This window comes from Trachypithecus francoisi, unplaced genomic scaffold (genome assembly GCF_009764315.1).
Source record: "Trachypithecus francoisi isolate TF-2019V2 unplaced genomic scaffold, Tfra_2.0 Lachesis_group16, whole genome shotgun sequence".
NCBI lineage: Eukaryota > Metazoa > Chordata > Mammalia > Primates > Cercopithecidae > Trachypithecus > Trachypithecus francoisi.
Genome location: NW_022681461.1, coordinates 87,537,587 through 87,564,574, shown reverse-complemented (window position 1 = coordinate 87,564,574; position 26,988 = coordinate 87,537,587). Strand labels below are relative to the sequence as shown.

The 26,988-nt window shown below is 45.5% G+C and overlaps 1 protein-coding gene across 2 annotated transcripts in view; it reads left to right on the top strand.

Annotated features, from left to right (window-relative positions):
- The window catches only part of GALNT12 (polypeptide N-acetylgalactosaminyltransferase 12), a 43,898-nt gene extending 17,866 nt beyond the window's left edge, over positions 1-26,032 (top strand). For both annotated transcript variants that reach the window (XM_033237992.1, XM_033237993.1), the window contains exons 3-10: positions 2,039-2,228; positions 7,084-7,269; positions 10,573-10,690; positions 12,294-12,470; positions 15,303-15,434; positions 19,688-19,801; positions 21,575-21,721; positions 24,894-26,032. In XM_033237992.1, the coding sequence (XP_033093883.1) occupies positions 2,039-2,228; positions 7,084-7,269; positions 10,573-10,690; positions 12,294-12,470; positions 15,303-15,434; positions 19,688-19,801; positions 21,575-21,721; positions 24,894-25,034 (1,205 nt within the window). In that variant the 3' untranslated portion in view covers positions 25,035-26,032. The remainder of the gene's footprint in view (positions 1-2,038; positions 2,229-7,083; positions 7,270-10,572; positions 10,691-12,293; positions 12,471-15,302; positions 15,435-19,687; positions 19,802-21,574; positions 21,722-24,893) is intronic.
- The last annotated feature ends 956 nt before the right edge of the window (positions 26,033-26,988 follow it).

The following is a 26,988-nucleotide window of genomic DNA, read 5'->3' as shown; positions in this document are numbered from 1 at the left end:
GGTGAGTTGCTTGTCTTTTCTGAGCCTCGGTTTCTCACCTGTGAATGAGTCTGTCTGCACCTATCTCAAGAGAATTATAGTGGGGAATAAATGGAATCATGTATAGGACAGAACCTCATATAGCAGCTGGCACATAGTAGGTGCTCATCTACATTTCGTTTTTCCATTTTCCCCCAGGGTTATTTTAAATCTCTCTGTGTAGACACTGGTTCTGGGCCACACTGCATGGGCTTGAATCCCCCTCTAACCCCTAGTGACCATACAACTTTGAGCAATGACCCTAACCAGTTTCAAACTTGGCTTCAGCCTCTATAAAATGGGAATAATAATAGCTTCTACCTTGTAGGATCATAGCGAGTGTTGAATGAGATGAAGAGGGTAATGTACTGGGTAGGTGCTTGGCATTTAGTGAGCTCTTGTTAGATGATAATTTCTATTTTTATAATGTTTAAAAAGTTGCAAAATAAAAAAACAGCATTTCACAAATATATTAATCTAAAGGCAAAGAGCAGATTATTTATTTTATCATAATGGGATTAAATAGCGCCTCAGCAGGCAGGAATACAGTATGAATTCCTCTGACACATCTCAATTCTCTCATAAAAATGTGAGGCAGTGTGGACCAAGCTTCCCTTCCTGTCATTGTGGGAACTTGGGAAAATAGGCGTGATGTCCCGCTTTAACCTGTAATGAGTTAGGAGGTCCTGCCCTGCCTCCCCTCCCCACCATTTCTGCAGTGTCAGTGTGAGCTTGATGAAAGGGTGTCAGGCCCTCCCAGATGCAGGGAGACAGTTCAAGCAAACATAAAATTAACACTGACAAGATCCATCACGAGTACAGGGCAGCCACGCTGCACTCATGGGTTCACTGGGTACTGTAGCTAATTAGCTTTGCTTGCAAAGTTACCTGCCTTATTCCTGCCATCAACTCATTTGTGGTTATAATTTGGATTTTTAAAAAAATTGGCTGGGCGTGGTGGCTCATGCCTGTAATCCCAGCACTTTGGGAGGCCAAGGCGGGAGGATTGCTTGAGCCCAGGAATTTGAGACCAGCCTGGGAAGCATAGGAAGACCCTATCTCTACAAAAAATTTTAAAAGTAGCTAGGTGTGGTGGCGCATGCCTGTAGTCCCAACTACTTGGGAGGCTGAGGTGGGAAGATCACTTGAGCCCAAGACGTTGAGGCTGCAATGAGCTGTGATCGCACCACTGCACTCTAGTCTGGCTGACAGAGTGAGACCCTGTCTCAAAAAAATAAATAAATAAATAAAAAATAAAAATAAAAATCAACCAATGAATGCTTTTATTTATTGATTTATTTATAGACAGGCTGTCACTCTGGTGGCTGCTCTGGGCAATAGTGTTAGCTTGTAGAATTTGGAGCCGGGTTCCCCTCATGGCTTTTCAACTTACTTACTCTATGAGCTTGGGCAAGTTACTTAGCCTTCCCAGCCTCAGTGCCCTCATCTGTGAAATGGGGATAATACTAGTACCTGCCTCAGAGGATTGTTATGAGGATCAGATGGGTTATCTAGAAATCGCCTTGGTATTACTTGGCACAGCAAGTCCTCTTTAGTTTTAGCTGCTATTATTATTATTACTACTACTGAAACTGTAAAGTACTCTTGAGAAAATTTCTATTAGCATAACTACTGTTTTTATAAAAATTGCAATTAGATGGTTCGTGTGTTTTTTGGTTTTTAAATGCTCATGAGTCAAAACTAAAGCATTTTTTGTAACAGCTTTATTGAAATAATTCATTCAATTCACCCATTTGAAGTGCACAGTTCAACATGCATGTGTTTTGATGGGGAGCAAATGGTGGTTCTGGAATTCCTCCCCCAACCTCCTCCTGGCCTTCAGAGCACCTCCAACCTTGGTTCTGGGTGAGGTGAGGATGTCCCAGGTGGCAGAGCAAAGGAGGCTCCTGTCTGTTTCATCTTCTGTTTGGGACAGGGAGGCCCAGAAGGCCCCGGCTTGGGATGAGGCACTCCTCCAAGATTGTCACGGTGACCCCTGTTGCTTTGTTTGCCTCCCTAGAGCACCTGAAGGAGCGCTTGGCCAGTGAGCTTTCGGGACTGCCCAAGGTACGCCTGATCCGCGCCAACAAAAGAGAGGGCCTGGTGCGAGCCCGGCTGCTGGGGGCGTCTGCGGCGAGGGGCGATATCCTGACCTTCCTGGACTGTCACTGTGAGTGCCACGAGGGGTGGCTGGAGCCGCTGCTGCAGAGGTGCGTGAGCCGCCCACCACGGGAGAGACAGCATGTTACCTGGTGTAGGTAGCATGAGGAACAGACTCATCATGTCACTTGAGAGTTAACGGGTTGCCTGGGCTCAGCTGCTCCTGTCACTGGGCAGGAGAGCAGTCCCTGCTTCGTTAGGCTGTTGAGGCTGTTAAATGATTTAATACATGGCAGCTGCTTGGGAGTGCCAGCTGGAGAAGGCCCTGTGTCACTGTTTGCTTTTATTATTTCTTCTTTTTTATTTTTATTTTTTGAGACAGTTTCACTCTTGTTATCCAGGCTGGAGTGCAATGGCGTGATCTCGGCTTACCGCAACCTCCGCCCCAGGTTCAAGTGATTCTTCTGCCTCAGCCTCCAGAGTAGCTGGGATTACAGGCATGCACCACCACACCCGGCTAATTTTGTATTTTTGATAGAGATGGGGTTTCACCACTTTGGTCAGGCTGGTCTCAAACTCCTGACCTCAAACTCCTGACCTCAAGCGTGAGCCACCACACCCGGCCTTATTATTCCTTCTTATCTGAGCTTGTTGCAGAAAACTGAGGAAGTATCATCAACCAAGACGTTTTTAAAAATCCTCAATCAAGTAGAATGGCACTCCTAGAGAATACACATTTCGATGTATTTCTTTCAAGCCGGGCTGACTTATCCCTCACACCCAGGAGGAACAATGCCTAGGGCCCATGAAACTGGAAGGAACCCACATAAATGTTACGTATTTCTTTTAAAATCAGAAGGGAAAAATGAATATCATAATGATGAGTATGTAATAATGAATCTAGCATGGATTGTATTTGTCTTTATACCAGTATAGTCATAAAATATGCTTTTTAATCTGTCTGCTTGTTCTAGAGGAAGGGCCCCTGAAAGTTGTAATGTGGCCCTGTTCTCAAGGCCATTGTCCTTGCTGTTCCACGGCATCTCACTCTCACCCACCTACCTTCCCCCATCAAGAAACCACCATCTACTGGGGCCCAATTTTTGTTTCCTTCTGTCTCTTTCCTCCCCATGCTCTGCCTCATCTCTCTGCCTTTTCTGCTTCTGTGTCATGGAAGTCAGGAGCTGGGCGGGCCAACCAGGAGCTCCCCAGGTGGGAGAGGAAGGAAGGGGTCTTTGCTTGGCTTCCCCTCTGTGGAGCAGGCAAAGGGCTGGAGGGGCAGGGTCTCTGCAGCTGGGAAACTACTTCCCCACAGACGCCAACATTGTGGTTGTTAGGGTTGTCTGGAAGAGCTGGGGACCCACTTGCCTTTCTTTCTGGGTGTGACCCAGCTGCCCTCTGCCCTGCCACTTCCTACTGTCCTGGCTTCTTGTCAGCTGCGGGTGCTATAGCTGTCTCTTTCTCCTCCTCAGCTCTGATGAACTTCCCCAGCAGCAGATTCGAGGCTCCTCTGGCCTGTGATGGAGCTGGAGACTATTTAGAGCACAGTTACGGCCGAGTGCTCCCTCTGTAACCTGGACCAGTGGGCTCCCCCTCCTCTGTTCCCCCACTGCACTCATAGATGACCACCTCTACGCAGGTCTGAAGTCATGGGGGGAGGACATTTCTTTCTCTTCAACTGATGGATTAAGGCTTTTAGAATTCCTTTTCATTCCACCCTTTGGACACGGGCCAGCCCCCTCCTTGCCGCATGCCTGTAGATGAGGGGATTTTCCACTTCGGTTGTCTATTAGAAATACCTGGGGAACTTTAAAAAATATATTTTTTAATTTTTAATTTTTGTGGGTAAATAGTAGGTGTATATATTTATGGGGCACATGAGATATTTTGATACAGGCATGCGATACATAATACTCACATCAGAGTAAACGGGATATGCATCCCCTCAAGCATTTATCTTTATGTTACTAATAATCCACTCATACTCTTTTATTTTTATTTTTATTATTTTTTTTTAGACAGAGTCTTACTCTGTCACCCAGGCTGGAGGGCAGTGGCATGATATTGGCTCACTGCAACCTTTGCCTCCCAAGTTCAAGCGATTCTCCTGCTTTGGTTCCTGAGTAGCTGGGGCTACAGGCGCGTGCCACCATGCCCAGCTAATTTTTGTATTTTTAGTAGGGACAGAATTTCACCATGTTGGCCAGGCTGGTCTCAAACTCCTAACCTCAGTGACCCACCCGCCTCAGCCTCCCAAAGTGCTGGGATTATAGGCATGAGCCACCGCACCTGGCCCAGTCATACTCTTAGTATTTTTTTTTTTTTTAATCTATCTATCTATCTATCTATCTATCTATCTATCTATCTGTCTGTCTATCTATGACAGAGTCTCGCTCTGTTGCCCAAGCTAGAGTACAGTAGGGTGATCTCGGCTCACTGCAGCCTCTGCCTCCCAGGTTCAAGTGGTTCTCCTGACAGCCTCCCGAGTAGCTGGGATTACAGGCGTGCACCATCATGCCAAGCTAATTTTTGCATTTTTAGTAGAGATGGGGTTTCACCATGTTGGCCAGGCTGGTCTCAAACTCCTGACCTCAAGTGATTTGCCCATCTCAGCCTCCCAAAGTGCTGGGATTACAGGCGTGAACCACCATGCCCACCCAGTTATTTTTAACTGTACAATTAAATTATTATTTTTTTTACTATAGTTACTTTGTTGTGCTAGCAACTAGTATGTCTTATTCATTCTTTCTATTTTTTTGTACCCATTAACCATCCCCACTCCCCCAGCCAACTACCCTTCCCAACCTCTGGTAACTATCCTTCTGCTCGCTGTCTATATGAGTTCAGTTGTTTTACGTTTTAGCTCCCACAAATAAGTGAAAACATGCAAAGTTTGTCTTTCTGTGCCTTGCTTATTTCAGCTAACATAATGACCTCCAGTTCCATCCATGTTGTTGCAAATGACAGCACCTCATTCTTTTTTACAGATGAATAGTACTCTATTGTGAGTATATGCACCACATATCCTTTATCCATTCATCTGTTGATGGACACTGAGGTTGCTTCCCAATCTTGGTTATTGTGAATAGTGCTGCAATGAACATGAGAGTGCAGGTATCTTTTTGATACACTGATTTCCTTTCTTTTGGATATATGTACTTAGGAGTAGAATTGCAGGATCATATGGTAGCTCTATTTTTCGTGTTTTGAGGGACCTCCAAACTGTTGTCCATAGAGGTTGTACTAATTTACATTCCCACTAACGGCGTATGACGGTTCAACCTAGGGAGCTTTTTAAACACAGCAATGCCTGGTCCCATTTGGATCTGACTCTTGGGGCTGGGACCTCAGCTTCTGCATGTTTCAGAAGCTCCCCAGGGGACTTTGGTGTGTACCAGCATTGGGACACATCAGACTGTGGACTGTCCCTAAGGTGGCCCCAGACAGGAATGGTAACCCTTTCCATCCACAGGCTTTTGGAAATGTGGGAGGGTATTCTTGGTTGTCATGTCAATCAGGTAGGGTTCCTGGCATTTTGTGTATCAGGGAGGCCAAGTATCCTGCAGATCAGCCCTGTGCAGTGGAGAATGGTTCTGGCCCAGATGCCAATAGCATCCCTGTGGGTCCTGCACATTCTCCAGCCAGGACTAGGAGTCCTATACTCCAGTGCTGGTACAGCATTCCCCAGTTTTCCCCTTCTTGTAAAAATTAGGCTGTCTGTGGTTCCCACCAGCTTGATCACAAGCCATCAGTTCCTGGGGGAGCTGGCCTTTGCCAGGGGCCAGCTGGAACTTGCCCAGCAGGTCTGATATTGGCCCTTTCAACCTTTTAAATAATGCCCTCAATGTCTTTAAATAAGCGGATGTTGGTGGATACCTAGTATGCAAGTTCCTCAATTTGGGGAACTCACAGATCTGAAACTCTGTCTCACGCAACCTGTCCTGAAGAGTGCAATTTCCCCGATAGTTGTCATTCTTACCCCAGAGTGGTATTTCTAATATCCCCTCTGACTTTCTGGTGTCATTCTAAGGACACTGAAAGCTCGAGTCTGGTTGATCTCTGTTTCATTGTCCTGTGTGGTGTGACTCTTAGGAGATTCAGGTCTCAAATTCCAGACAACATTCCTCAAAATGTACTCAAGGAAATCTCGTGTTCACATGTGGTCTAGTCTCAGTCCATCTTTCCTGGTGTGGTGTCAAATGCAAAGAAACACGGCCTGGAAGCACGCTGAGGGATGGCCAGATTTGTAATAATGTTGTGGAGAGAACAGTTGAAACCAACACACAGGCTGATACCTGCAAAAGGAAATTATAGCATTTTTCACTATGTGTAATATTTCACAATAACAAAAATAAAAAAAAAAAAAAGCAATAGTTTCAGGTTCTCTGCCAGCCATCTTAGAAACATTTTCCCAGGAAATCCTCACATTAACCCTCTGAATGGATATTATAATTCCAGTGTTACCACTGAGGCCATAGGCTCTGTGTTAGGTGACCACAGGCCATAGTTAGGTGACTTGGCTAATGTCACACAGCAAATAAATAGCAGGATTAGAATTTATATTCTAATTCCAAAGCTGACCCTTTGGTCTGGGTGCACCTTTGTTCTTAGGAGATAAGTATTTCTTGATGTTAAGATGTTTCATTGTGATTAAACCTCTTGCACTCCTGAGAAATTGAAATCATAGAGTGTTTGGTCAGAATGTCTATGGAGAGAATCAGAGCATGTTAAAGTCACGGTACTTTTTGTTTTAAAGCCCTCCCTGGCCCCCAGATCCCCCCCATGGTGGTCACCTGCCAGGGCTCCGACACGGCTACAGACACCTGGAATAAGAAAAGCAGGCCTTTCTCAGGTGGTCCTCCCTCTTTTTGGAAGGAAGACAAGAATTCACCCTTGAATTTCCCAATTGTCTTCCTGCTGCCCGTCTGCATAGGAGAGACCGATGGATGTCTTGGGTGCTTTCAGGATCCATGAAGAGGAGTCGGCAGTTGTGTGCCCAGTGATTGATGTGATCGACTGGAACACCTTTGAATACCTGGGGAACTCCGGGGAGCCCCAGATCGGCGGTTTCGACTGGAGGCTGGCGTTCACGTGGCACGTGGTTCCTGAGCGGGAGAGGATACGGATGCGATCCCCCGTCGATGTCATCAGGTCAGGAGCTGACCTCTGGGTGACTTGTTTTTTAAGCACGCCTCGTTGCATCTGGCTGACCTGTCAGTGGAGGCCCTCGGGTGGAATGATTAGCTGTCAGCTTAACTACCTCTCCTCTTCCCACTTTTTTGCCTAGAATATTTGTTTATTTTTATTAAACATGTCTGCTACACAAGTCAATTTTATATCGGTATATTTTATTTATTTAATTTTTAAATTGTGGTAAAATATGCATCATAGAGAATTTACCATTTTAACCATTTTGAAGTATGTAATTTTAGGCTGAGCATGGTGGCTCATGCCTATAATCCCAGTACTTTGGGAAGCCAAGGTGGGAGGATTGCTTGAGTCCAGGAGTTTGAGACCAGCCTGGGCAACATAGCAAGAACCTATCTCTACAAAAAAGTAAAGCTTAGCCGAGCGTGGTAGTGTATATCTGTAGGCCTAACTAGCTGGAAGGCTGAGATAGGAGGATCACTTGAGTCGAGGAGTTCAAGGCTTTAGTGAGCTATGATCACGCAATTGCACTCCAGCCAGGGTGATAGAGTGAGACCCTGTCTCTATAAAAAATAAATAAATTAAATAAAGCACGCAATTTTAGTGGCATTGAGCACATTCACAGTATTGTGCAAACATAATCTTTACCTGTTTCCAGGGCTTTTTCATCATCCCACACAGAAAATATCCCCAACTAAGCAATAACTTTCCATTCTCCCCTTCCCAGCCCCTGGGAACCTCTGTTCTTTCAGGCGCCCCATGTAAGAGGAATCATACGATATTTGTCCTTCTGTAATTGGCTTCTTTCACTTGACATCATGTTTTCAAGCTTCCTAGAGAACATCATTCCTTGTGATGGCTGAGTAATATTCCTTTGTACATATATGCCACATTTTGTTTATTTATTCTTCTGTTGGTGGACACTTGGGTTGTCTTTTGGTTATTGTTAAATAATGCTGCTGTGAACATCGGTGTACTTTTATCTGCTTGAGTCCCTGTTTTCCGTTCTTTCGGGTATATGCCTGGGAGGGGGATTGCTGGTCATATGCTCATTCTTGAGGAAACATCATTAGGCCCCTTTGACCTGGGGTGTGGGTGGATCCATGGCAGGTGGAAGAGCCCGCTCTGGCCAGTGGGTGAGTCAAGGTCTGAGTAGAGTGGGCCCAAGGGAGGCTCAGCAGCTCTCATTCTGGAGGTGTTGAAGTGATAGCCTTGCTTCTTCCTCCCCTTCCAAGTTCAGAAGCAAGTGGGAGACAGATGTGGGAGTTGGGCAGAAGGAGGTCAGGACTTCAGCCTCACCACTGGTGTGTTGAACCGGAAGGAGGCTCTTAGTTCTACATCCACATTTGGCAGTTGGGCTTCTGAATCCTTTCACCAGAGTCCTGACCTTAAGATGACCTGCTGCTGGCTGGAGTGGAGCAAGTGAGGAGAGTGTCCAGAGATAAGGCTGGAGAGATGGATGGGGCCAAGGGAAGGGGTTTGGACCTGACCCTGAGCAAATAGAAGCCACTGAAGGGATCCGAGCAGGAAGTGACCTGACCATGTGCTGCTTGCCATGTGGTGAGGGCCCTGGAGGGACCATTTTGGGCAGGGATACCATTAGGAGGCTCTGCAGTCCTCCAGGTCGGAAACAATGGTTCAGGAGATGGTGGGCACTGTGGATTCCAGAGATGTTAAGATGGAAGAATTGGGAGAAACCGAGTGGGAATTGGGGAAGGAAGGAATTGAGAATGGCACCCAGGCTTCTGTAGGAGCCCTTAGTGAGAACATCCTGCTCAATCCCTCACTGAACAGGTTTGGAAACTGAGACACAGAGTAGGAGGCTCTAATCCAGGCTACTTAGGCAGCCTGTCATGAATTCATGGGGGGCCATGAATTCTGATTGCCCACCCTTACCCCACATACTCAGAGCACCTATCCTCCCCATCCCATAATATCCCTGTGCCTCAGTTATCTCATCTGTGTAATAGGTACCAGCCTGCCTGTTTCCTAGATTTTTAGGATAAACACACATGAAGGTGCTTTGTATTCTAGAACCTTCCCTCCCACTGGGGATGTTGCTGTTGTCTTCTCAGTTGACCCCATGCTTGGAGTCCAGGGCAGGCCCCGATGCTGGAGGATGTTAACATTTTCAGCGGTTGTGCTCTCAATGTTCTCTTTCCCTATTTCTTTTTTTTTTTGAGTTGGAGTCTCGCTCTGTTGCCCAGGCTGGAGTGCAGTGGCACGATCTTGCCTCACTGCAGCCTCTGCCTCCTGGATTCAAGTGATTCTCCTGCCTCAGCCTCCTCAGTAGCTGGGATCACAGGTGCCCACCACCACACCTGGCTAATTTTTGTATTTTTTTAGTAGAGACAGGGTTTTGCCATATTGGCTAGGCTGGTCTCGAACTCCTGACCTCAGGAGATCCGCCCACCTCAGCTTCCCAAAGTGCTGGGATTACAGGTATGAGCCACCGCACCCGGCCCTTTCCCTATTTCTGCATTCATCCTTTTGCCTGTGCAACTCCGGGGCGTGCTGACCTTACATTGTTCTGCTGTGTAGGCTGGAAGCTGTGGGCCGTTTCTGAAGTCAGTGCTGGCTTCCAGATAAACCTGGTGGTGGGTGGGGGGAAACAAGGCTGGCTAGCTGGGTCCTGGTGGGGGAAACCACTCGAGCAGGAGAGGACCTGGCCCTCCCGGTGCTTTCAGATGCCAGAGTTGCCTTTAGGGTCTTCTGCGTACTGGCCTCTCATTGGTATCTGTGAGTTCTTGCCTTGTGAGATCACACCTCCTCAGATGACCATGGCCTGGAGCCTCCCTTCCTCTTGGAATGTGGTCTCTTGCTTCTCTCTTCTCCTTGTACTCTGTGCTTCTAAATGTCCCTGGATTTCTCCCACCCTTAAGCCTTTGCTCATGCTGGAGAACCATTCCATTTCCCTTCTTCTTGGCTAACTGTCCTTTGTCCTGCAGACCTTGCCTCCTCCAGGGAACCTAGTCCTACCCTTTTGCCCCTGCCCTCCTCGGTGTTCCCCCAGGACCCCGGCTGACTTTAGTTAACATATTTAGCACACACAGAGTACTGTGTGCTAATACGGTTGAGCAGTACTCAACAGTGCCTGCTGAGAAGCCTGGGAGCCACCTCAAGGCAGGGACTATAGGGTCCATCAGTGCTTCCAGGCCCAGCCTAGTGTGGGGCACAGAGGTGAAGGCAGGGTGTGCTTAGAGATGATGGATGAACAGATGAAAGGGTTCGTGGTGGGAAGGTAGTTGGATAACTGTGATGGTTTCCTGCTGCCTACAGTGAAATATGGATGTAACACTTTTTTAGGTCTCCAACAATGGCCGGTGGGCTGTTTGCTGTGAGTAAGAAATATTTTGAATATCTGGGGTCTTATGATACAGGAATGGAAGTTTGGGGAGGAGAAAACCTCGAATTCTCCTTTAGGGTAAGTATTCCAGTCTTCTCTTTGGACATGTTCTTAACTGATTCTCTCTTTGGGAATGATGGGATTTGCTGTGAGAGCCTGGTGGACCCTGAAAGATGATGACATGCATATCCTATAAACATGCTTGCCTTCTTGTTTCAGCTCTTTAAAAAGTGTTCTTTTACTGGATTTGGGGCCAGAAAGGGCCTTGCAAGTCACGTAGTTCTCTCTCACTTTATGGAGAGGAGGAAATGAAACCAGGAGAGAGGTGACTTGCTCAGGGTTAGGTTCCTCCTGATCCTGTCTTCTGGAGCCTTTATTTGATTAATTCCTTATGAAGTGGCCTCTTTATTTAGCACAGTGGCTTTCAAACTTTGACAGATGTGAAAATTTCTTTTTTTTTTTTTTGAGACAGAGTCTCGCTCTGTTGCCCAGGCTGGAGCGCAGTGGCACAATCTCAGCTCACTGCCATCTCGGCCTCTCGTGTTGAAGTGATTCCCCTGCCTCAGCCTCCTGAGTAGCTGGGTTTACAGGCATGTGCCGTCACGCTTGGCTAATTTTTGTGTTTTTAGTAGAGATGGGGTTTCACCCTGTCAGCCAGGATGATCTTGAACGCCTTACCTCAGGTGATCCACCTGCCTCGGCCTCCCAAAGTGCTGGGATTGTAGACATGAGCCACTGCACCCAGCCAACACATATAAGAATTGCTGGGTAAACTTGTTAGAAAGACAGATTGACAAGCACAATCTAGAAAGCCAGATTTGATAGCTTTAGGGTGGGACCAAGATTCTGCTTTTTGTAACAAGCCTATCTACCGATGCTAGTCTACATGGCCCATGGAAACCATATTGGAAAACTCCTAGCATTTCAGTAGATTTTCCAGTTAATGAAGTCTTACATTTTAAACATCAAAACTTTGTGTGAATGTTGGTGCTTTTCAGTGGAAAATTAAGATTTTTAATAATATTTTATATGGTGTTCTGCCCTCATAAAAACTGTGAATAAACAAGAATTTGGCCTTCTACTGAGGACTTACACCCTCCATAATAAGTACCAGATGCTGGGCTTGGTTGTCCCATCTTTGGGAAAATGAGATGTTCAAGGCCATCGGTCCCAGTGTGAGATGGGCTCAGATGCCTCCGCCTGTTGAGTCTTTGGGTGTGCTTTTAATGGTCTCTCTGCCTCTTCCCTAGGTGTCAGGCTGCTCTACCTGTTTCTAGAAGCTCTTCCTTTCCCCCTTCCAAACCTCTCTTCTTCCTTGCTGCTTTCCTATCTTCTGTGGCTAGGAGATCAGGTAATCAAGCCTGTGTTTTCTGTAATGAGTAAGTGGGTTGCCAGTGAGGTCTCTGTGGATGCTCCTGTGAGTCAAGTGCATGAGCTTTAGTGCATGGACTTTGGGGTCTTGGTTCCCACAGCTTATTTATTTTGGGAGCTGCTTCCTTGCTCTTTACCCACATTTTGTGTCATAAGTGTGCTGGGTAGGTGGCCTCCTGCCCGATGGAGGCTGAGCATCTTGGCAGCATCCATCATGCCTTGTGTGTGCCTGGCGTCCTTGCTGCAGATACTATGGACCTGCAGCTCATCCCCTGCTCACCACCTGACCTCTCCTTTTCTCTGTGTGCAGATCTGGCAGTGTGGTGGGGTTCTGGAAACACACCCGTGTTCCCATGTTGGCCATGTTTTCCCCAAGCAAGCTCCCTACTCCCGCAACAAGGCTCTGGCCAACAGTGTGCGTGCAGCTGAAGTGTGGATGGATGAATTTAAAGAGCTCTACTACCATCGCAACCCCCATGCCCGCTTGGTGAGTTCCTCAGCCCACCTGCACTCCATCTGGCTTCATCTGAACAACAGCAGCTAATCGTGGCTTCCCCAACATAGTCAATCGGGTTCCAGAAATAGAGAATAATTTGGGTGCTCAGATACGAGTATGGGGAGAATGTATTCCTCCATTTATAATAATTATATGCAGTCAAATCTTGTTATTTACAACTGTTATATTCCATAAAGCCACCACAAATACTGAATTCGTGAAAATAGAGCCATTGCTCTTAGGGGAAATACAGGGTTAGGTTCCTGCCAGACTTGCGGCACAGTTTTGTCAGCAGATCAATACAGAACCTTGTTTTCTGTGTGTTTCTGTTCAAAGACACCTATTTAACATATATCGTTGCATCATTAACATTGCACTCATGGCTAACAGCACGATAACTCATGCCAGAATGAAGCTTACCTAGCACGTGTTATTTTCTCTTCATCACAACCTTCTTGCATTTAAGAACACTAGATGGCACTTCAGCACTACAATTGGAGGACACTCTAGAATAGCTGGTGCAGTCACCAATACAAAGCAGAAAAAAATGTGGTGCCCAATAGATGGTGAGAAGGACAGTGGTTTACAGGATGAGAGCTGAAACAGGAGGGCGGTTGCCCTTGTTCTGCATCACCTGAGAATGGGAATGTTGGGCAACTCAAAATTTGTGTCCATGAATGTGTGTGAAAATTAGAAAACACCACAAGTATTGATTTGGAGGTTACAAATCAATTTTATTATAGCATGTAGGGAAATTCACAGTTACAGAACCAGTAAATAATGAGGCTGGACTGTACCAACATAGACAGTTGGGGATACCTGGTGTCACAGGCCAGGCATTGTCCATGTGTTATGGTTTTCTTCTTTGTAGCCAGTAGGGGTGAATCCACAAACACAGGGTACAAGTTAAGGCACAGTTCTTTACCTTAAAGCTATTGCTTAGGGACACACCCACCTTATTAGTTAGGGGTCTGTTACCTCCCTCTAGAGACTTCTTCTTAGCACCCTGGAAGCTTCCCCTTTCTAAAACAGGGAGTCTGTTCTGCTTCCATTTCCAGATGGAAGGACTACTGGAGAGTGGCCCAGGCCCCCGCTGCTACTATTTCTCACCATATGTCATGGTCATGGAAACGCCCCCATTGCCCCGCATAACAGATGCCCATCTTCCTCCTCACTCAGAGGACTTGCTGGGCCCATCCCTCTGAATGACAGTGAAGGTGTGCCTGTAGTTGCTGAAGTCTCAGCTCTGTTGGCTTGCTCCTCTGGGTCCCAGCCACACATTGCAGTGACACTGGCCCAACCACCCACTGCACTGAGCCTGTCGGAGGCTGAGGCTCAGCCCAGACTGTGTCCTTCCTCAGAGCTCTTTATCTCAGAGACTTGTTGCCTGGTCCAGATCCTTGTTCTGCCTCCACCTCAGGGACCACTGTGGATGAGGGATCTGCCTCTTATTTCCCAGATCTTGGGTTTCACATGCAACACAGTCCACTGCGTCTGCCCTAGCCAGCTCTGCATGACCCATGGCAGGGTGCCTGCTTGCCCTGCATTTGCGTAGCTAATAGGGCTTTTTGGCAACACAAGAAGGTCTTGCTCTAAGGCTTCTCATCAGGCCACTTCATGGAAGTCTCTTCTGAGTCCTTCCAGCAACCCTGCAGGGTAGCAATAAAATTCTCATTTTATAGATGAGAAAACTGAAGCTCAGAGAGAAGCTGTTGGAAGGAACTTGTCCAGGCCCCATAACTGATAGGAGGTAGAACTGGGCTTGAGGCCTGTACTCTGCAGCACACCTCTTGCTCTGCTCTGCAGAGCCCATGGGCTCTCAGTCAGACTCCCACTCAGCCCCTCTCTGGCTCTGGGCTCCACAGTCATTTGCTTCTGCCTCCTCTGTCTTGCCCAGCACCATACAGTAGAAATACCCACTCTTTCCTCATGCACAGTCTGGAACCCATAGTTCCCTTTTCCTGAGGGTCCCCGGAGAATATTTTAGGGAGGCACTGAATGCACCCTTAGGCTGCATGGCCAAGGGCTGAGTGCTAAATGGATCCTTGGCTGAAGCTGGGGGCACAGTGACTCATCAGTGACAGACCTCTGGGAAACAGCAGAAATCTGAAATCTTATTCAAACATTTACTTATTATTACCATTTTGTTCAATATTTAACTTGTCAGCTTTTAATTGTTTAACATGACAGTGCAGGTACGGTAACATTTCTGCACTCAGCATTTTTCTTGTGGCTGCACATTTGCCATACTAAATAGAGGCTTGCTGTATTTAAATATTCAAAAGCTCTCAGTCATTAGTTTTGTCCATAAAACCAAACTTGCACAAGTATTTCTTGTTGCTTATTTCATATTAGTAACATGATTACATCTAGAATATTTACCTGTGTTTGAAAGTGGATATTCAGGTATTAGTAGTAAACCGGAAAGTCACGGCATATGTCTCGGTGAAACTGACATTTCCCCGGTTGGGTTTCAGGATGACCTCTGATCACAAGCGTGGGTCACAGGTCCAGGATCCACAGATGCCAGTGCAGCCCCAGGGCTTGGCTCCTTCACTCCATCAGCAGGCGGACTCGTGCATCTGGTCTCACCGCCCTGCCAACAGAGCACCTAGGAATGGAATTGTCTCTGTGACAGCCTCTCATACTAGAAACTGGAATTAGACGCAAGGCTGTTTTCTATCCTCTGTGCTCCACACAGGGCCTGGCATGCAATGAATGCTCTGTCAAAGCTGGCTGGTGGTAGTGAGCATCAGTGAACACAGGGGCTTTGAAAGGAAGCACTAGGACCCGTGGGGTCTCACTGTTTTGTTGTTTTCTCAGGAACCTTTTGGGGATGTGACAGAGAGGAAGCAGCTCCGGGCCAAGCTTCAGTGTAAGGACTTCAAGTGGTTCTTGGAGACTGTGTATCCAGAATTGCATGTGCCTGAGGACAGGCCTGGCTTCTTCGGGATGGTGAGTGAGGGCAGTGGGCCTATGGTAGGCAGGGAGTTCCCTGGCCTCCAGGTCTGATCTACAAATCCTGGGCAAGAAAGGCCCCATCATAGGGGTCACTGGCTCCCTCCACTCCCACCCACCTGCCCACCCCCTGCCACCTTTTTCTCCACTGCCCTTCTTTCTCCCTGTGAGTGTCTGGGCCTTAGGTGCAGAATGTCAGAGCTGGAAGACATCTCAAAATTGACAACTATTTTGTAGATAAGGAAACTGAGGCTTATCTGGTGTTTCCATGTCCTAGTTTTTACTAACACCTTATCATATTACTTCTAGTCTCAATGACTGGACTAGTTCATAATTCCAAGTTTGGGAGTCTACAGAGGCAATAGTGGGTATAGGGGAGTCACTTCCAGTATTTCAAAAAACCTAAAACATGTTTTTGGGATGAGACCAGATAAAACGTCCAGTGTCTTTTGTTTGTGCTGGGAATGACACCAGCTTTGCGAGGTCTCCTCTGCTGTGATGTGTTGATCAGAAGTGCTCGTGTTCCGTTCTGGAAGTCTTTGATAAATACAAAGCAGGATATTCATGTGACATTCTATTTTCATTATGAAAATATTCAAACATATGGAAATGCAGAGAGAATGGCATAATGAATACCATCCCTGAGATTCTAGAATTTTCAAGATCCTGCCTCTCTTGCTTTCTCTCTCCTCTGCTTCACCTCCACATTTTCCTCTTTTTAAGCAAATCCCAGGCATGGTGTCATTTCTCTCCTCTGCATTTTATGCATTTTCATAACATTTGGACATTATCTTACAAAACTGTAGAAATGAACAAGAATTTCTTGGATCATTTAATGTCTAGTTCTAATTCGTATTCCCCCAACTTTTCCAGTTTCTCTTTGAGTAGCTGGCTAATTGAAATTGGGATCCAAACAAGGTGCACACATTGCATGTGGCGGTTGTGTCTTGGCTCCTAAATCTCTTTTAATCTAAGGCAGTCATCTTCCTTTTTCTTGTTAATGTTGAAACTTGTTGAAAAAACAAGGTCAGTTACCTGTGGAGTGTCTCACTCTTGCAATTACTGTTTTTTTCTTTGTGGTGTCTTTAAGTTGTGCCTCTCTCCCCCATATTTCTTTAAGATAGAAGTGAGTTCTAAAGGTTTGATTAGAGTCAGGATCCACCTTTTTGGCAAGAACACTTTGTGGGTGATGTTATGTATTCACATTGTGTCCTATCAGGAGCATACGAAGTATGGTCATCTTTAGTGATAAGGTTGACCAGTGGGGTTCATGGAGTATTGCTCACCTGGACCAGTCATTATAAGACCCCCCCATCAGCTTCTGTCTCATGTTTTAAGTAGCCACTGATAACCATTGCCTAGACCCATTATTTCAAATGGAGTTGCCAAATGGTGATTTTTCTCTTTCATTTCTTCTACATTTATTAGCTGAAATTTTTCTATAAAGAACACTCCCTCATTAACTAAAGCAATTTGGTATATGTGAGTTTTAGAATTCATACAGAAAAGGCATGACAAATTCTTTTTTTTCTTGAGACCAAATCTTGCTGTTGTCCCCTAGGCTGGAGTGCAATGGTGCGATCTCAGCTCACTGCAACCTCCGTCTCCCGGGTTCAAGCGATGCTTCTGCCCCAGCCTCCTGAGTAGGTGGGATTATAGGCACCTGCCACCACACCAGGCTAATTTTTTTTTGTATTTTTAGCAGAGATGGGGTTTCACTATGCTGGCCAGGTTGGTCTCGAACTACTGACCTCAGGTGATCTGCCAGCCTCGGCCTCCCAAACTATTGGGATTACAGGCGTGAGCCACCATGCCCGGCCAAGGCATGACAAATTCTTACGTCTTTTCTTTATTTGCTTATTTTCAGAGTAAGAGTTGCTATTTTAGTTTCCTTCAGTTGTATCTAGGGGTTGTTTTTTCTTGTTGGCTCATTGTTTTTTTGGCTTTTTCTCTTTTTGAGTGTCGTTGTAAACTAATGGGTGTTTAAATAGCCAGTGTGCTTCAATCAGTTCATCTTTTTTTCTTTGTATTGTTTTTTGAGACAGGCTTCTATTCTGTCACCCAGGCTAGAGCACAGTGGCACCATTGTAGCGCACTGCAGCCTGGATCACTACACTCAAGTGATCCTCCCACCTCAGCTTCTCAAGTAGTTGGGACTGCAGGTGAGCACCACCACATCTGGCTAATTTTTTATTTTTATTTTTAGTAAAGACGAGGTCTTGTTATGTTGCCCAGGCTGATCTTGAACTCCTGAGCTCAAGCATTTCTCCTGCCAAGCCTCCCAAAGTGCTGGTATTACAGGTGTGAGCCACTGTGCCCAGCCCAATTCATCTTTTAAACAAATTTTTAAATTGTTTTTGGCCAGTGGCAGACCCTTTATTTTGGCTTCTGTGGTCTTTGACACCTTATAGTGGCGTTGATAGCCTCCTTGATTCTGGCCAAGTTGTCCCATTTGATTTTAAACATTTCCTGCCATTCCTCCCAGAAGCCCTGCTCCTTTGTTGGGTAACGGTATTGGGAGTCAGTCTGGATGCTGGTGGTGCCCGTTGCTATGCGTTGTCATTGCCTCCAGACCATGCAGTTTAACAGAAATATAATGAGAGCCACAGCTGTAACTTAATTTTTTTTAGTAAACATATTTAAAAAAAGTAAAGTTAATGAAATGTTTAACTCAGTATATCCCAAATAATATCACTTCAATATATAATTAATATAAGTATTTATTCATTGAGGCATTTTACATTCTTTTTTCATACTAAGCCTTGAAATCTGGTGTGAATTTTGTACTTATAGCATATCTCAATTTGGATTAGTCACATTTCAAGTGTCCAGTAGCCACAGTGGCCAGTGGCCGCCACATGGAATAGCATAGCTCTAAATTTTTCTCATTGGGCAGAGAAAGGAAATTTGTGTTTTTGAGAAACAGATCATGAGCTTATATTAATATCTGAAAATCCAATGTAGTCTTAAAAAATTTTCTTTGATAGCATACTCATATTTCTTTGTTCTTACCCTGAAAATCTTGGTTTTAAACAGTATTAACATAATTACTTATTTTCTTTATCCTAAAATATATTTAAAATAGTTTCAAGATAATTAATACAGTACTATATCTTAAGAGTATTATACTGAATGAGGTTTGTAATTTCTTTGCAGCTCAATTTGTTTATAGAATATATTTCATAGGTAGTATTTTCAAACATGCCATGCTCTAAAGTGATTTAAATTAATTGTTTTTTTTTTTTTTTTGGAGGGGGGGAACAGAGTCTTGCCTTGTTGCCCAGGCTGGAGTGCAGTGGTATCATCTTAGCTCACTGCACTGCAACCTCTGCCTTCTGGGTCCAAGTGATTCTCCCGCCTCAGCCTCCCAGTAGCTGGGACTACAGGCGCACGGCACCACACCTGGCTAATTTTTGTGTTTTTAGTAATTTTTGTGTTTTAGTAACGTGGTTTTGCCATGTTGGCCAGGCTGGTCTAGAACTCCTGGCCTCAAGTGATCCACCTGCCTTCGCCTCCCAAAGTGCTAGGATCATAGGCGTGAGCCACTGAACCCAGCCTAAAATAATTCTTTCTCTGTGTCTATCACCTGCTTGATTTAGTTAGCTTAATCTAGTTCGAGGTAACAACCCAGGTATATTTGAACTTGTACAGCAGTAAGGCTGCCACTAATGAGAAAGGAAGAGAGAGGAGCTTTCAGGCCATGAAGAGTTTATCTCTCTGGTCCTCAGGCTTATCAACTTAAAACAGGGGTAAGGATTCTTGCTTACAGAACAAGGAAGCACTTTTTTTTTTTTTTTAAGAGATGGAGTCTCACTCTGTCACCCAGCCTGGAGTGCAGTGGCGCGATCTTGGCTCACTGCAGGCTCCGCCTCCTGGGCTTACACCATTCTCCTGCCTCAGCCTCCTGAGTAGCTGGGATTACAGGTGCCCGCCACCACGCCCGGCTAATTTTTTGTATTTTTAGTGGAGACGGGGTTTCACTGTGTTAGCCAGAATGGTCTCGATCTCCTGACCTTGTGATCCGCCCGCCTCGGCCTCCCAAAGTACTGAGATTACAGGTATGAGCCACCACGCCCAGCCAAGGAAGCACTTTTAAAGCTAGAAGGTGCTGTGCAGAAAAGCCTCTTACCTTTGCATCTAGCTCTTGAAGCAGGCTCTCCTTTCATGCCAGGTACCCTCCCCAAGCCTTGTGTGGCATCTGTTAGTGTGTATAAATCTGGACCGAAATGCCACATTTCTGTTTTATTTAGCTCCAGAACCAAGGACTGAAAGATTACTGCTTTGACTATAACCCTCCCGATGAAAACCAGATCGTGGGACACCAGGTCATTCTGTACGTCTGTCATGGGATGGGCCATAATCAGGTAGGTATGAGCCTCAAAAGAGGAGAAAGCTATGTGTTTTGTTAAAAAAATTAAATATTCGAATCTTTTTCTTGTAAAAGTAATATTTGGGAAATATAAAAAGTGGAAGCCTGGGGTGAATGGCCAGACTCAGAGAGACCACTGTTAAAATTAAAATGTGTTTTATTCCCATCATCTTTTATACATGACACATAGAGATTATGTGTTGTAAATAGTTGTCATAATGTCTGCATGTTTTATATTCCATCATTTCCATTCCCTTCATCATACTTTTCTTATGTTATTAGATATCCTTTGAGAATATCATTCCTAGTGGCCTCTTGATATTTCATTTTGTACCTGTATTGCTGTTTAGTTAACTGGTTCTCTGCCTCCCTGTCTTTGCAATTATAAATAACTCCGCCTCTAACACCTTGGGTCAGACAGAAGGAAGGGTAAAGTAACAGATCTGCGTTTCAGATGATTTCTTTATAATTAATTGTTAAGTGGAACGATAGGTTTAATGCATAGGGCCACCTTGCAAGGTGGTGTTTAGGGACATTGCCTGAACTGGGGGCCCAGGTGTATCTGTCTGGTAAAGGGCTGTACTTCAGGCTGGGCAGGGGAGGTTCAGTCCTGGGGGAGTCTGAAGACCAGAAAGGGACCCCCAGCGCTGGAAAGCAGTTGACAGGACCCTTGGAGGATGCAGGAATGGAGAGAAGTGTTGGTTCTGGGCCTCTGAAGCTTTACCGTACTAAGGAGTTATCAGACACCAGGAAACGAAGGGATGGAGACTCAAATGTTTTTTTTTTCCAATCTGGATTCACCCCAGTGCCACTTGAATGTGAAGCCTTCTTATGGTCAACAGTAAACTTTCTTAATTCCAACCCCTGCAACCTTAAATTATTTAGGTTTTCAACACTGTTTAGAACAACCTTCCTCAAAGCTGATAGTACCTGAGTGATACCATCAGCATCATCTGGGAGCTTGGAAATGCACATTTTCAGACTGATCCCAACCCTACCAAATCCCAGACTCTTGTTTTAAGCAGCTTTTCAGGAGATAATGATGTGAGAAGCCCTGCTTTGTGTGCCTTAAGAACACCCACCTGTGTCAGAATTTTTGGAAGGGGTTGGTGCGGTGGGTGGGTGTCTTGTCAAAGACACAGAACATGCAGCTTCCTAGGCCCCACCTCACACACAAGGAATCCTTATTCTGTCTCTGGGATGGGGCCAGCAATCAGCATTTTTAACAGGCACTGTAGGTAGTTCCTAGTACCCTCAGGTAGGAAAACCGTTGTCTGGGAAGAACCAAGTTTTCCTGTTAGCGGTCACATTACCTACTTGTGCACAACACTTTACATTTTCTAGGAACTGTCAGATGGGGGGTTTGGGAGGAGAGACTGAGGAAAAGGAGAGGAAGTAGCTAGTCAAGGTCACAGAGAGCCCCGAAGAGCTAGTGCTGGGATGGGTCCATTTCCCTTCCTCCCATCCCACACCAACACAGCATTCAGCACTGCAGGCAGGGGGTGACATGCACGAGCCCTGTCTCACTGTCTAGCAAGCCGGGCAGGCATGGGAAGGGCCATTTCCTCCACGCTCCTGAAGCACTGCAGCAGCGGTCCACTGAGGGCTGCGGGATGCAGAGGAACCCATCACACAGGCTCGTGTTGGTGGTGATGCGAATACATGACCCCACCCACGCTCTCGCGATCCCAGGTTCTTGTCCAGCGATCTTTCCTCTTCCCATGTCAGTGGAATATGTTGTGTTACATGTTGGCTACCCCATTTTTAGTTTTTTGAGTACACGTCCCAGAAAGAAATACGCTATAACACCCGCCAGCCAGAGGGCTGCATTGCTGTGGAAGCAGGAATGGATATCCTTATCATGCATCTCTGCGAAGAAACTGCCCCAGAGAATCAGAAGTTCATCTTGCAGGAGGTAGGTGAACTCTCTCCTTCCTTCCTGCTGAGGGTCCCTGGGCTATAAGGGAGAGTGTGAGAGTCAGACATTCTGTCTGGCATAGTCCTGGTGAGGATCAGGGATGTGGTCACGCATGGACAGGAGCTCTGCTCTGGAAGACCTGGAACCTCAGCCCCAGTGAGCCTGGGGGGCGGTAATGGCAGGAGATTGGAGTCCCCTGGCACGCAGTGTCATAAGCACTGCCTTCCTTCCTCATTGTCCAGTCCCTTTCAGTCTTTTCCATTTCCCTTGCACCCCCATGAGCTGCAGGCATCGGCATGGAAACAGCTCTTACAAATGCATTCAGAGATGAAAGGGCTTTAAACGAGTGAGCCAAATAGCCCAAGTGTAAGGATGTTAGCCAACGTGTTAGATCCAGATATAAGCCACCCCATCTCTCTAAGCCTTGTTTTTCCCAGGTCTAAAATAGGTACAATAGGCCAGGCACTGTGGCTCATGCCTGTAATACCAGCACTTTGGGAGGCCAAGGCAGGTGGATCGTCTGAAGCCAGGAGTTCGAGACCAGCCTGGCCAACGTGGCAAAACCCCATCTCTACTAAAAAACAAAAACAAAAAGTTAGCCAGGTGTGGTGGTACACCCCTATAGTCCCATCTACTTGGGAGGCTGAAGCAGGAGAATCACTAGAACCCGGAAGGCGGAGGTTGCAGTGAGCTGAAATCATGCCACTGTACTGTAGCCTGGGAGACAGAGCAAGACTCTATCTCAAAAAAAAAAAAAAAAAGGTGCAATAATAGCAGCCTTACTTCAGTGAGGATTATAATGCATAGCCAGAAATATTCTTTGGAAACTATAAAGCTCAATAGAGATTAGTTGTTACTTGTGGTATTATAACCAAGAAAACACCTCTGATGGAGTAGGCTCCCCGGATAGTCACAGTTGATTTGAAACTGAGGGTTACCTCAGACCTGAGGGTGCTAGCCCCGTCACGCTTGCAGTCAGCTTGCATCAGGACCTGTAAATCGATCATACCCTTTGACTCACTAAAAAGCACACGAGGGAATAAATCCAAAGAAAATCATTCGAAAGAAAAAAATTCATTGTTTTTTTAATCTCCCTAGGCAGCTTTCACTCCCAATGTACTGCTTATAAATGGGTTTATTCTAAAGATGATTAACAGCTGGAATATGTTTTCCTGCAGAAAAATGTCACTAGCAATGACATTTGCAGGCTGCCCAGAAAAGCCACACACCATAGTGTTATCTATTGGATATAGAAAAATAAGAAGGAAAAATACTTCTGCACACCCCAGAAGTCTCTGATCTTCTTGAATGTCCTCCTCTTCCCATCTTTCTCCCAACCATAAGCCATTATAAGCCCTCAAGGAATGGTAGTGGACACGAGAAACAATAAAATTAGTTTGACATATCAAAAATTTTATCTTCAATTTCAGTGACCATTTAAGGAAAAGGGAGTTTGTTTAGGAGGCTGGGAAGAAGGATACTTAATTGGATTATTTACCTTTCTTCAGGACACTTAATACTTTGATTCATATGTGAAAAGGATACAGCTTGATTTATTATATTTCATCAGTCATGCCCTAAATATATATGTAAAACAAATATATATTGAACAGAAACATTTGAATTCTGAAGGAAATGTCCCCACTTATATTCACTAGACCGTAATAGAAAGCTTGTTTTTAGTTCTTAGGGCTGGATCTTTTTTTTTTTTTTTTTTGAGACAGAGCCTTGCCCCACCAAGGCTGGAGTTCAGGGGTGCAATCTTAGCTCTCTGCAACCTCCACCTCCTGGGTTCAAGCGATTCTCCTGCCTCAGCCTCCCTGGTAGCTGGGACTACAGGCGCCCACCACACCCAGCTAATTTTTTGTATTTTTAGCAAAGATGGAGTTTCGCCATGTTGACCAGGTTGGTCTTGAACTCCTGGCCTCAAGTGATCCACCCGCCTCAGCCTCCCAAAGTGCTGCGATTACAGGCATGAGCCACTGTGCCCAGCCTTATATTTTCTTTTTTTTTTTTTTTTGAGGCGGAGTCTCGCTCTGTCGCCCGGACTGGAGTGCAGTGGCCGGATCTCAGCTCACTGCAAGCTCCGTCTCCCAGGTTTACGCCATTCTCCTGCCTCAGCCTCCCGAGTAGCTGGGACTACAGGCGCCCGCCACCTCGCCCGGCTAGTTTTTGTATTTTTAGTAGAGACGGGGTTTCACCGTGTTAGCCAGGATGGTCTCGATCTCCTGACCTCGTGATCCGCCCGTCTCGGCCTCCCAAAGTGCTGGGATTACAGGCTTGAGCCACCGCGCCCGGCCCAGCCTTATATTTTCTTATGTAGGCCTAAAAACCTCTGAAATGTCATTTCTTGGATTCTACAAAACATGAGTTTGGATTTTTTTGAATGAAAACACAAGTTCCATTTAGTGATATAAAACAGCACATCACAAAGGTTTTTCACCGATGTTGTTATTCACTCTGCCCGTTTGCTGCTCAGCCATGATTAAGTGCATTGCATACTGCTTATAACAGAGAGGCAGAGGGAAAAGATAAACCCCAGGCCTGAGAGACAGACTTGCTGAGATAACTGAGCAAGGGCTGACAGAAAGGAGAGAAGCAGGCGGTCATTAAAGAAGACCATCGTCTTTGGGGTTTGGGGATTGGCATGGGGCATATAACCCACTACTCACCCTAATGTGTGACAGGTGAGGATTCAGGCCATGTGGCCAAGTGACTGGCTTCCTCATCCAGCTGGTCTGTGGCTGAGCTGGGACTACAGCCAAGTTTCCACACTCTCTGTTTAAATACCTAAGAGAAAGAGATCACCTTGCACGGAAATGAGTTGACCTAAGAGGAGCGAAAGAGATAAACAAAGAATCTTTGTTCCTGATTTCCCTGAAGGAAGCCAAGTGCGATAGGGAGATGTAGGGTCTGACACATGCCCAGAGCAGCCAGCAGGTGGCACCATCAGTCCTGTGAGAGGCAAGCAGGACGCAGCCTGTACAAGCCTGGGGCTCTGGTGCTCCCCTTCCCCGGGACAGTCCTGAGTTGCTGCGTTACACGGAAGACACCCCTCAATAAAAATATTTCTAAAATGGTAAAAATCAGATCCTGATCTCTTTAGAACATGTTTTTAGGAAAAAGAGACTTTTCTGATGAACTTGCCTGTCATTATTATCTTTTGTAGGATGGTTCTTTATTTCACGAACAGTCCAAGAAATGTGTCCAGGCTGCGAGGAAGGAGTCCAGTGACAGTTTCGTTCCACTCTTACGAGACTGCACCAACTCGGATCATCAGAAATGGTTCTTCAAGGAGCGCATGTTATGAAGCCTTGTGTATCAAGGAGCCCATCGAAGGAGATTGTGGAGCCAGGACTCTGCCCAACAGAGACTTAGCTAAGCAATGACCAGAGCCCTCCAAAAACTAGGCTGCTCTGCTTTGAGGAGGGAATCATTTTGCCATTTGTAAAAGTTGTGTTCGATTTAGTAAAAATGTGAATAAGCTTTGTACTTACTTTGAAAACTTTTTAAATGTTCCAAAATACCCTATTTTCAAAGGGTAATCATAAGATGTTAACCCTTGGTGTTTAGAAAATTAAAACCTTATAATATTTTTCTATCAAGATGTATATTTTACAGTCAAGCCTTTTACTGTCATTTAGCAAAAGGTAAAGATTTTATTTTGATATTTACAGAATTCCCAGGTGAGAAGATATCTGCATGAGTGGAAATTAGGTTCAAACAACGTACTTTGCATTAACTGATTATATCTCAGCTGTGGGGTTAAAGTTTTCCCGGTATAGAGAGACTGACACTAGGAACACTATATTGATTTATTCAGGTCCTTGAGATCTTCTAGATGTATTTTAAAAAGAATGCTTTTTGGTTATGTGTTGCTACCACAGTTAACACCCCATCATGTTCATGTCAGCCAAAGAGGACTAATCAAAGCTGAAATCTCAAAGAACAATTTGCTTTACTAAGCTAAGTAAACTTGAGAGCGAACTTCTAACAATGCCTCACTGTAGTGTGGCTGGTTGCCTTTAGCAGCTACCACTATGACTTTAAAACATGTTTATACCATTTTTAATTTTTATCATACAGTAGTGTCAGGGAGAAATGTAATGTTCTATATGAAATTCCTTTTACAAGTTTGTTCATTAATAGCATTTAGTAATTTAAATCAGCGTTCGAGTTTGTGCTGCCACAACTGCTGTGAACATTTCTCTGAGTAATTCTGATTTGTGAATGATCCCAGATCAACCCTGAGATTTTGTAAACCTGATTAAGTCAATATGAATGATTAAAAAGATGTGAGAACACTGACTGCAGATCTTTGTTTTTGTACTGTAAACCAAAAATAAAATTCTAGCGCTGGGTGCGGTGGCTCACGCCTATAATCCCAGCACTTTGGGAGGCGAAGGAGGGCAGATCACTTGAGGTCAGGAGTTTGACACCAGCCTAGTCAACGTGGCAAAACCCCGTCTCTACTAAAAATACAAAAATTAGCTGGACCTGGTGGTGTGCGCCTGTAATCCCAGCTACTCAGGAGGCTGAAGCAGGAGAATTGCCTGAACCCAGGAGGCAGAGGTTGCAGTGAGCCAAGATCGCACCACTGCACTCCAGCCTGGGCGACAGAGCCAGACTTTGTCTCAAAAAATAAAAAATAAAATTCTGGGGTCCCCCATCTGATGAAATGGACTCCTCTCTTGGCCAAGAAGATCCCCCAAAACCCTGAAAAACTAGTTCAGGCCATGATGAGAAGGGGGCAGTATCCAGACAAGCCTCATTACCCTCTCCTCCCTTTGGAGTTTAAAGACAACTGACCGGCATTCACGTTAAAACACAGCTCTTAAGATGGACCAGACAGACTCTTTGTAGCAATAAACCTGACTCTGGTGTAACATCCTATGACCCTGAAGGAAATCCAAGTATTTTGCCCCAAAATATATTTCTTTAGCATATTCTGAAATGGCTCTGCAAAGCTGTCTCTTGCCAGCCAGAGCGGGGCGGGGCTGGGGGTGGGGAGGTTGGGGAGGGGAATTTACATTCTGTAGAGAATCTCCTTCCCTAACTAGGTCTTTGCAGGAGAGTCTGACACTTTTTAAGGTCTGATAAGAGACCTTCACGTCTATTCTCTCTGAAGCCTCCTACCTGGAGCTTCATCTACATAAGAACCTTGGCTTCCACAACCATCCGACACCTTAGCTCAAGCTGACTTGGACTCTTCAGGCAGAGCTTAACTGTTTCAACCAATTGCCAATCAGGAAATCTCTGAATTC